This window comes from Lipotes vexillifer, unplaced genomic scaffold (assembly GCF_000442215.2).
Source record: "Lipotes vexillifer unplaced genomic scaffold, Lipotes_vexillifer_v1.1 scaffold1602, whole genome shotgun sequence".
NCBI lineage: Eukaryota > Metazoa > Chordata > Mammalia > Artiodactyla > Lipotidae > Lipotes > Lipotes vexillifer.
In genome coordinates, this window is record NW_006796449.1 from 438,275 (window position 1) to 449,392 (window position 11,118).

General features: G+C 35.3%; 1 protein-coding gene across 2 annotated transcripts in view; it reads right to left on the reverse strand.

The window, feature by feature from the left end:
* Positions 1 to 3,530: 3,530 nt before the first annotated feature.
* Positions 3,531 to 11,118, reverse strand: part of EPHA3 (EPH receptor A3) — a 372,025-nt gene continuing 364,437 nt past the window's right edge. The window contains exon 17 of one of the 2 annotated variants that reach the window (XM_007468624.1): positions 3,531 to 6,254. In XM_007468624.1, coding sequence (XP_007468686.1) covers positions 6,149 to 6,254 — 106 coding nt within the window. In that variant the 3' untranslated portion in view covers positions 3,531 to 6,148. The remainder of the gene's footprint in view (positions 6,255 to 11,118) is intronic. The other variant, XM_007468625.1, reaches the window with a different exon arrangement.

Consider the following 11,118-nt stretch of genomic DNA (forward strand, 5'->3'; position numbering starts at 1 on the left):
TTGCTCTCTTTATAATAAATTCTCTCTTGATATGAGATCTGAACAGTGAATGCCCATAGTGGACACAGTTACCACTAATATATTGGATTCAAGTAATGAGAAAAAAGAGTTCAAAATGGTTGCCTGTAGAGAAGAAGAAATGGGTGGCTTTAGCAAGAGACTGATGTTTCAGTCATAGCCTTTTACTTCTAACACATTATGTACATGAGAAGAAGGGCTTGTAGCAGAGACGGCTATATGGATTCCAAAAGCTCTTTCCTTCTCTGTGTGAACACACTACTTGCCCCATACTCTCTTTCAGTCAAGTATAGCAGTATTATTGAGTTCTAGTCCGTGGAAAGAGGTAGTGACGTATGCTACTCACAAGCAGGGCTCATGACAACTGCCACAGACAATCCTCCCTTCCACTTTACTGGCTGGGAGCAAAGGATTCCAAGGCTTTACACTCCACAAGATGGAGCGAGTGTGGTATTTGAATCATTGTTAAGTGAGGCCACCTGGAAAACGACTACTTTGGGTTATTCTGTGTCTAAAATTGTATTTTTTAGTATGATAATCTACAGGTCCATCTATGTTGCTGCAAATGGCATTATTTAATTCTTTTTAATGGCTGAATAAAGTGAGTCAGACAGAGAAAGACAAATATCATATGATATTGCTTATATGAGGAATCTAAAAACACTGACACAAACGAGCTTATTTACAAAACAGAAACAGACTCACAGACTTAGAGAATGAACTTACGGTTACCGGGGGGAAGGGTTGGGGGGAGGGATAGATTGGGAGTTTGGGACTGACATGTACACCCTACTGTGTTTAAAATAGATAACTAACAAGGACCTCCTGTATAGCACAGGGAACTCTGCTCAATACTCTGTAATAACCTAAATGTGAAAATAATTTGAAAAAGAGTAGATATGTGTATATGTATAATTGAATCACTCTGCTGTACACCTGAAACTAACACAATATTGTTAATCAACTATACTCCAATAAATAAAAATTTCTAAAATATAATAGAGATAAAATTGTATTTTTAATAATTTAAGCTGTTGACACTTGGAGATTTGTTACAGCAGCTAGCATTAACCTAAAAAAGGTGGTCCAAGATAAAGATACATGTATATATACCACAAAAAGATATATAGATCTCTACATGGTATCAGAGACACCTTTTTCCTTTGAATTCTTTTTTCTAAAGCTTCAGACTCACATCTTCAACAATTGTGAACTTATTAAGGCTTGGCTAGCAACATAAATTTAGCAGACTCATAATGTCAAACTAACCTGTCCTTATTCCCTACTTCTAACAATAGTGCCATCATTTCCACAAACATTCCAGACATTTTATGATTCACTTTGATTCTTACCTGTGGAACAACTCATGTCAAATTGGTAAATTCTGTTAATTCTCCTTTCTTTCTGTGTCTTTGTATGCATCCTGTTCTCTATATTCTATTACCACCATCCTAGAGTAAGTGAATAGCTTCATGCCTACAACACTAATACAGATTCGTAACATCACATAGTCTACTTAACCTACAGCCGTTCCCAAATCATTTTTGCAAATGGGGACTGTCACTGTCCCCAGAGCATTTTGGGGATTACAGTAGCAATTATATTATGGAAAGAACACAAAAAAAGAGGATTCTAGTTTGAAATATCTGTTTATCTATTTACTAGGGTTACCTTGGGAAGGTGACGTGGACATTCTGAGCCTTGATTGCCTCATCTATTAAAAGTGGCTAAATCTATTCACAGGACTGTTGCAAAATTTAATGGAGTAACTTGTAAATGGTGAAAGCAAAACACCTGTCTCATAATAGTGCTTAAAACATAGTTATTGAATGAATAAATATATTCTTCTTTACCTGCTCCCTTTATCTCCTGCTTACAAGTTATTCTCTACTCCACTCAACATGATTGAATGCTATTTCTCCTTCAGGGAAAGCTCAAACCTGATCTGTTTTGTGACTTCACCTCTATGGAAATCTTGATCACTCATCTTATCTTGCCTCATATGGTGAGTTAGCAATGGTTTTCATATATAATCATTTTCTTTAAATAGGTTGCAAATGACTAGGGACCTACTTTATACAAAGTATCAAGTGTTTCTTAGAATATTATTTGAAGTTTCAGTTCATTGGTTGTTTTTAACTTTTGTTTTATCTGGCCCATTCAGAATTCCTTCCTTCTTTTTTCATAAATGATATTCTGACTTTCTTTTGGACATAAATCACTCTGACACCTCTGATCCCTGTGGATCAATTTCACATGATCCCACCCACTATCTCCAACGGCAGGCTCAGGACTAAGAACTACCAATCTAAGTCATTCATTTTCTTGTCCAAAGGGATTCAGACAGGGCTTGTGAGCCAAGCAAGGCTCCATGACTTCTACTGGAACAACTGAGGGACAGTAATTATCTCACAGGAATTATAATGCAGAATTATATTAACTAGAAAATAAATACAGTACGCTAACACATATATATGGAATCAAAAAAAAAAAAAAAAAAAGGTTCTGATGAACCTAGGGGCAGGACAGGAATAAAGACACAGACGTAGAGAATGGACTTGAGGACACGAGGAGGGAGAAGGGTAAGCTGGGATGAAGTAAGAGAGTAGCATTGACATATATACACTACCAAATGTGAAATAGATAGCTAGTGGGAAGCAGCTGCGTGGCACAGGGAGATCAGCACGGTGCTTTGCGTCCACATAGAGGGATAGGATAGGGAGGGTGGGAGGGAGATGCAAGAGGGAAGGGATATGGGGATATAGCTGATTCACTTCGTTATATAGCAGAAACTAACACAACACTGTAAAGCAATTATGCTCCAATAACGATGTTAAAAAAAAAAAAAAGATATACAGTCATGCCTCGGTATCCACGAGAATTGGTTCTAGGATCCCCCATGGTGTATATCAAAATGCGAGGATGCTCTAGTCCTATAGTTAGCCCTGCATATCCATGGTTCCACATCTGTGGATTCAACCAACCACAGATCATGTAGTACTGTACGTATTTATTGAAAAAAATCTGTGATAAGCAAGACCATGCAGTTCAAACCCAAGTTTTTCAAGGATCAACTGGAGTTTGCAAATTAACCCAGTTGAGAGAAAAGATAGGATCAGTTAAAAAGAAAAAGAATAAGACATTCCTGGAACCAACTGTTCCTGATTTCTCAGCTAGGAGGTTTATCTCCAGACTTTTTAGTCATGTGGTCTGAAAATTTCCTTATTTTCTTTAAGCTATTTATTTGTTTTTCATCACTTGTAATTGAAAGAGAACTACCTAATACAGTTGTTTTTTACCATAAAGATAATATTTACTGATTATTTTTCTAGCTGATTGATAATGACATTTAAACAAAAAAAATGTGGATAACATAACACCAATCCTTCCTCACTAATGGAGAAAAAACCCCCAGCACATTCTTCTTGACTTACATAAATTTCATTATTTTGCTGTTTAAATAAGCACATATTTGTATAATATTTAAAAAAGGTTCAAAGACCACTTCTTTATTCCAATCTGTAAAAAATATTTTCATTATGTTTATTATAAAAATATAAATGTTTCCACTACAAATCATTTTACATTAGTAAGAGGCCATCTACATTGTACAACATAAACTAAATGAGTAATGTTTTGAAGATACAAATTTAAAGTACATACATATTGCCAATCATATCACATTTATACATGGCTTATTTGATACTTAGTACAGCTTAAAGTGGGCAAGTTACCAGAAATAAATAATATATGTAAAACAAATTTAAGATACAAAACAGATAATATGGTACATGATGTTGCGAATGAGTTGTGTTTTCATGTTTATTGAAAGCCAATGCAGTTTCTGTACAAAGAGATGGCCATTAGCATTCTAGTACCTCTACTCCACGGTTAAGAATCGTACACTGTTATGTTTACATATGTACAAGGTAAGGATTGTGTAAAGTAAATTTATAAGAGGTCAGGTAGAAAAATAGTGAAAAAATGAAGAGCAATATACTGTGTATACAATCTCAACTTTCAAATGGAAACCACAGCCAAAATAAGTGAAATAGATTCAACAATCCTCAACTTCTATTAATTCATGAAATGCACAGATTTTGTTTCGTATGCACAGACGAGTACCTAAGAAAGTAAATGCTAGTCTGGAAAAAAAAATGAGATTGAAGCCAGATTCATATCTCAATCTAACATTCCACAACACAAAATATTTGCTTAAAAATGTTTTTTTATCTGCTTCTAGCAGGCTTAAATGAAATTTGTAATTAATTTCATAATCACATATATTTTTTTAAAAGGTTCATGCTCTTATACACCCAATACATAATTCTAGTAGGATGATTTGACTATAAGGAATATTGCAGAAATTTGAGATATAATTGCATATATGAGGAACACAACCTAAGCCTTATTACACTAAATTTACAATAGATTAGCACTTGTGAATTTTGATCTGTGACTGTACGCTGTGTTAGTGTTCCATTTTGCATAAGAACATAAAGGTTGCGGCATTGTTTTATCCATTCTATTTTATGACATATGCATTTCTTATTCCAATAACATGACCATATCAGCATTAGAAAGAATATAGATATAGCTAAAATGTTGCTTCACAATATATTATGGCTAGATCTCTACCAGGTATATATTTCAAATATTAATGAGTACGCTCATATTTGACCTTTATGGAATAGTAAGTGTAAGTTCCTGCAATAAGAGATTTTTCCAGATTTTGAGTCTTGCTAGACAACCAGCAATTCTGAAAATATGTTCAATTAGTGTCAAGAAGTTCAATGCTTCTAAGATATACACCAAAACTACAATAGGTGCATTTCAGCAGAGACTCTTAAAGATAATAATACTTGCTATTGATGATGACAAGGTTTAATTAATTTAACAAAACCCTAGTGAGGCAGATGAGTAGTTTAGTTATCATCATTCTCTACAAATAGCTCAACAAGTTTAAGCAAAGATATTAAGTGGCATTTCAAAGCCAGTCAGCAAGTGATTTTTTGACTCATGCTTCAGCTTATAGGCTATATTGCCAATTAATGCAGCAATCTAAATAGGATCCCAATCCTTTCCAGTGTAGCTATTCTCTATTCAGGAGTTCTAATGTAGCTCTTTTACTTATGGAAGGAATTGATGGTCTCCTAAACACCAGAGCAGGGCAGGTATGTCATTGAGAATCCATTACACACAGCCAGTATATTACACTAAATTAGGAGCGTACAGTATATTATAAAATGGAGAGAAAAAAATGGATGGAATAATTCAGACTGTGAGAGATTTGGTTAGTGTATGAACAAGGAAAGGGTTTGGTTTCTTTTTGTATGTAGATATGGATACGTATAAGTGGATGGTTCAAAAAATCTGGAAAGAAACCCATCATTTTCTATGTTTCCTACTGCTGACAATTTGAGAGAGCATTTGGCACTTGACTGTCACAAATCCAAATTAAATCATCAAGGCATAAATAGAAAACAATAAAAACAATTCAAAAGAAAATAAATATGTACTTTTCTTCAAAATTAAAACATTTTTTACACGGTAATACTTAAGGAAGCTAACAATTAAAAATGTGTAGTACTTAAAACAGCTACAAACTTCATTTCCATATGCCTTTTAACAGATGAAAGGGAATAATACAATGAAAAGGTAGTAAATATGGCCAGATAGTTTGAGGTATGAATTCCTCTATTTTGCTTGCTTTTAAAGAAACAAAATACCTGTTACAGAGTTCTTCTGTGTATAAAAATATCACGTCTTTTCTTTTGTGGCTATTTGTAAACAGAGCCACCATGTTCGTTATATTATTTCACTTGTTTTGTTTTTATGATAGTTTATGATCAATGGCTCTATGCTAGTTCATCATTTTGCGCTGAAGAATTTTGATTTAATCCATCAACTAATATCAAAAAGCAATTACAAAAAAAAATATACCCACCCACCCATCCACTAAATGATAGGGGAAAATAAAGAGTTTTTCAATTCCATTTTAAGGCATTTGTACTCGTATATGAGTGTCTTATTGGGCTTGGAATGTCCACCAGTATTTCCAGTGTTGACATCTGTCTGCAGAGTGACGCCACATCTTCCACAGCCACCACCTCCTTCCAGAAATAGCACTTTACACTGGGACTGGACTATTCTTTGATTGTGTTTCTAGAGCTTTAATACTACTGATGATCTTCTTCTGTGGCCCAACCACAGTGACACCAACTTTTTTCATGTCACTGTAAAAAAAAAAAAAGGAGAAAATTTCTGGTGAGAATCATGGTTTCCTGGATAGTATGTAAATATGAGATTTTCAATTAGCAAAGCTTGTGCAATTATAGATCCCAATGCTTTAGACATAATTTTCTGATCTTTGCACCATTTGTGTATTATATCCTGACTATTCCACCTCTATTCTTGTGGAAGAGTATAGATGGTATAGTGGGTTGAATAGTGTTCCGCTCAAAATTTCTGCCCATCTGGAACCTCGCCATGTGACCTTATTTAGAAATAGGGTCTTTGCAAATGTAATTAAGAGAAGGGTCAAGATGAGATCATACTAGATTAGGATGGACTCTAAATCCAGTGAGACTACCCTTATTTGAGAAAGAGGACACACAGGGACGCAGAGAAGAAGACCACATAGAGATGGAGGCAGAGATTGCAGTTACTTTGCTGGGATCCATCAGAAACTGGAAGAAGTAAGGAAGGATTCCTTTTTTTGGATTTTGGAGCAAGCATGGCACAGCCAATACCTTGATTTCCAACTTCTGGCTTCTAAACTGTGAAAAAATAAATTTCTGTTGCTCAGGCCAGTAAGTTTGTGGTAATTTGTTATGGCAGCCCTAGGTAACTAATGCAGATGGTCATACATTCTTGTGGGGCATTACCTGTCTCCCTTAAATCTGGGCCAGTTTGGGGACTGCTTTGACTGAAGGAATATGTTTGAAGTGACACGGTATCAGTTTCTGCACTCAGATCTTAAGATATTAACATATTCTACCTCTTATCTCCTGAGACACCCTCTCTAGGCCCCAGAGCTGCCATGTGAGAAGTATGACTGCCTTGAGACTATGATATCAAAGAGGTCATCTGTAAGCACTTGGTCTACAGACCCAGCTATATGAAGCTTCTGCACCAAGGCAGACAAGAGTGAAACCATCTCAAGCCCTCCGGACTAGACCAGATGCATGTTAGATAAATACCTAATTCAGTACCAACACCAGAGCAGAAGAATCACCCTCCTGAGCTCTGCCCAAATTCATGACTCATGACATTGTGTATACAATAAAATCGTTGTTGTTTTAGCCTTTTAGTTTTGAGGCAGTTTGTTGTACAGCCATAGATAACTGGAACAATTTCTTTAAAGTAGAAAGTTCTTTCAAAGTAGAAAAAATGGCAAGGATATTTCTCTATTCATCAAAATTATTAAAGTTAAAATAGTTAAAACTCAGAAACAAGGCATTAAAATAAAGATTATAAGAACATATAGAATTTCATTTAGGGGGAAAAAGACTTAGCTAAACATGTGCAGATGATTAATTAAATATTCTTGATTTAAGTAATTCATTCATACATTTCATCTCTTTCAGGTCTTTACTCAAACATCCCCCTCTTACGAGATTTCCCTGATCCTCCTATTTCATATTGTAAACCCTCTCTGCACTCATACCTGCACTTCCTGTTTTTTTTTTTGTTTCATTTTCTTCCAAAGTATTTATCATCATCCAGCATATTGCCATTTTTTCCTGACTTATTTTCTTTACTCTCTATCTTGTCCCACAAGAAGGTGAATTCCATGTGAACAGGGATTCTTGTCGGTTTTGTACTCTGCTTATCAACCACACCCTGAACAATGACCCTCATTTAGCCGGGGCTCAATATGTACTTACTAAAGAGTGAATCAATAGTCCAAAATATGTTTATCTGGGGAAGTTGATAGAGGATTAAGTGTCACTTGGCAAGGAGTGCTAGGCAAACTGAAAGTGGAAAGAAGGAAAAGTACACACATGCAAATACACGCACACACACAGATGGAGCCCCTTTATATTGAGCATTAAATAAAGAATGAAAAGTTGGGAATTCAATCTCACTGAATTGAACTAATTGATTTCTTAAGGAGTTCCCTGCGGTGGGAAGGGTCGGGGGGAATGGTGATGTTGGTGGTGGTGGGATGAATTGGGAAATTGGGATTGACATATATACACTAACTTGTATAAAATAGATAACTAATAAGAACATGCTCTATAAAAGTAAAATAAAATTCAAAAAAAAAAAAGGAGTTCCCAAGCAATAAAGGTGTGCAAGAAGACAATAGGTAACTACTTAAGAAGCAATTTACACATTATTTAAGCATCTGCTGCATAAAAGTAATTAAGGCTCAGTTGCATTCCTATCACCTGAGCTGGGGATGAAATCCTGATGCCCTACAGGTCATTCAAGGGTCTGATAAATTCTCTATGGACAACTTGTATTTTGCCTGAGGTCCTCTCTGATCGCAGTCTTCAGCTACCTTGCTTCACCAGGAAGGCTAGTGGGGAGCTATGGTGACATCAAGCTTGTCGCCCTTTGTGTAACTGTGGATAATGAAACCTTCGCTTAGAGTAACATAGTCTATTTATGTTGACCCCTGCTTTTGAGAATGTGTGCTCTACAGGAGCCATTTTTATAAGGATACCATGGATCTATCTTTATAAGGATACCATGGATCTATCTTTAAAATGAACAACAAACATTTCCCTACTCATCCTCAAAGTATAACAAAGTCAGGTTATGAATCTAAGAGAAAACAGGACAGATATAAATGTATATAAATCAATAGATCCTCACTATTTTTGTATTTCTTCTCTCATCTTTCTTCCAATTCTATATCATATTTTTTTAAAATTTCCTGATTTTTTTCTCTGTCTCTTCCTTCTCCCCTTCTTTACAAGCTTAAAAAAGAAAATGTAATCATGGAAAGCAGAGAAAAAAAAAATGCTCCAAGGTAATATACTAATTTCCTGAGCTCATTGAGAAATTTAAACATAGTAATATATGCTATGATGCCTGGCCCTTATTTTCTCTCTGGAACTGAAGCACCAATACCCTGGCCACTGGAAAAAATCAGATGCTGCTATTTCGCAGACCAGCTTGGGACAACTCTGAAGGGCCAGCCAAGCTCTAGGACTCTTGTTCCAGTAGGTAGGACTGAGTCTTCTCCTTCAGTCCAAGGCCCCCTTATCACTTCTTTATGGATGTATGTCCCAAGGGCAGTTGAAGAAATCTTCTGCATAAAATTGTTTCAGATTCAGTGTCTGGGAACCCAACATAAGCAAGTAGATACATAATTTTGTTTATATTTGATGCAAAGGATTATACTGGAAAAGGGAATTACAGTAAATATCCCTTTAGGTTATGCCTTAACTTGAGTTTTTATGTACCCTCTACCTTCTTTTCCCCCTACCAAAATGTGTTCTACCCACCACCCTGCCAAGTCCAAAATCCCTCTAAACATCCAGCTGCTGTAGTCTCAGTAACACTCCCCATATGTTTATCTCATTAGGACTACCCTATTTAGAAGAGCAGTGGAAAAGTTCAAGACTAAAGAGCAGCTCAAGATCGAGACCAGAGGTTAATAAGCTATCTGGTACTTCAAAGGCAAAAGGATAGGTGATGATACTTTGAAAACGGCATCCAAGGGTGCAGGATAATAACATGTAGCAATTAATCTGTCTCCTACTCATTCCACACACTTAATTCTCTCTCCAGTTTCTACAGTCACTCTTGCCCTTTCTCATTCTCTCTTTCCTTCTCACACTAACCTTCCTAAATCCATCCTAGGCTATGAAATAATATTTTTTAAAAATATGTTGACTGAATAAAACTGCACATTTAAAAAAAATTTACTTGAAAATTAGATTACTTGAGTAGCTGGCCTAAAAATGAGATCCTTAACCTAATTGAAATAAGTTAATATTTATTTGAGTATGAAACTCTTGACATTTTCCTATGATTGATAGTCTGGATAGTAAAACACAAATGTAATATCCTTTTTAAAGTATCTCTGTCTTATTCTAGGAGAATCTCTGGCGTTATTTGGTCAAGGGAATCATTTCTGAATTGACTCTGTAAGACACAAAGAAAATAGAGATTGGAAGGAATCAAATTCAAACAACAAGCCTAAGACTGCAAAAGAAAGAATGAAATATCGAGTTAAATATTTTACAGCATTTAAGGTGAAAATGTTGCCTCACTAAATTTTTCCAAATTTTTAGTGTATTAAATATTTTTTAATTCTCATTTTTATAATATAAACAAGGGTGGGTATGAGGTAGAGATTTCAGAGACCCAAAAGGTAAACAACTCTTTTCAAGGAGTTTTAGGTCAGTAGATATTAATTCTATGTTGTCCCTGAATTGAGGAGAAAGGACAGAAGAAAGAACATTGAAATACAGAGAGATCTGAAACCATCTGGCTCTGTGTGAAGGGCAAACCTAAAAGAGCTGAATCTCTTTGGAAAAATCAGTTTTCATTCATCGTGAATGTACACTCACAGGTTGTTTAAATAATCATAACAATTAAGTGAAAATATTCTAACCAGCCAAAAAGAGCTTAGCATCCAATACTGTACTGTTGAGACAAATACATCCCTAACTTGGAAGTGTAACAAAGGCTGCCACTTTACCTTTTTAAGCAAATAGCTTTCTGACCATATTCATAGATTAGAATGTCTGACTATATTTAAATTGTGAGCTAGCAGTTAATCATATTAACAATGTTCTGCTTCATCCACTTCAATATAGTGTTCCATTATGTAAAAGCTCTGAGTGTTGATATTTTATTGAGAATAAACATTTGCCTTTGAAAATCTGGCAACAGTGTAGGAAATTTTAACTTTGTGCTTGTTCTTTGCTATGCTTCTGTGCTCTGAAGCAGGTTTCTTGCATATCATAACCCAGACTGTTTACATTGCTAAAATAAGAACTTATAAAAATATTTAAATACATTAATATATCCTGGGACTGTGTCTGATCCAAATAACTACCATAGAAACCCAAAACACATTGTCGATTGGGTCAGAAGTCTATTCAACAGATACTACATTCTATTTTAAACAGGAAT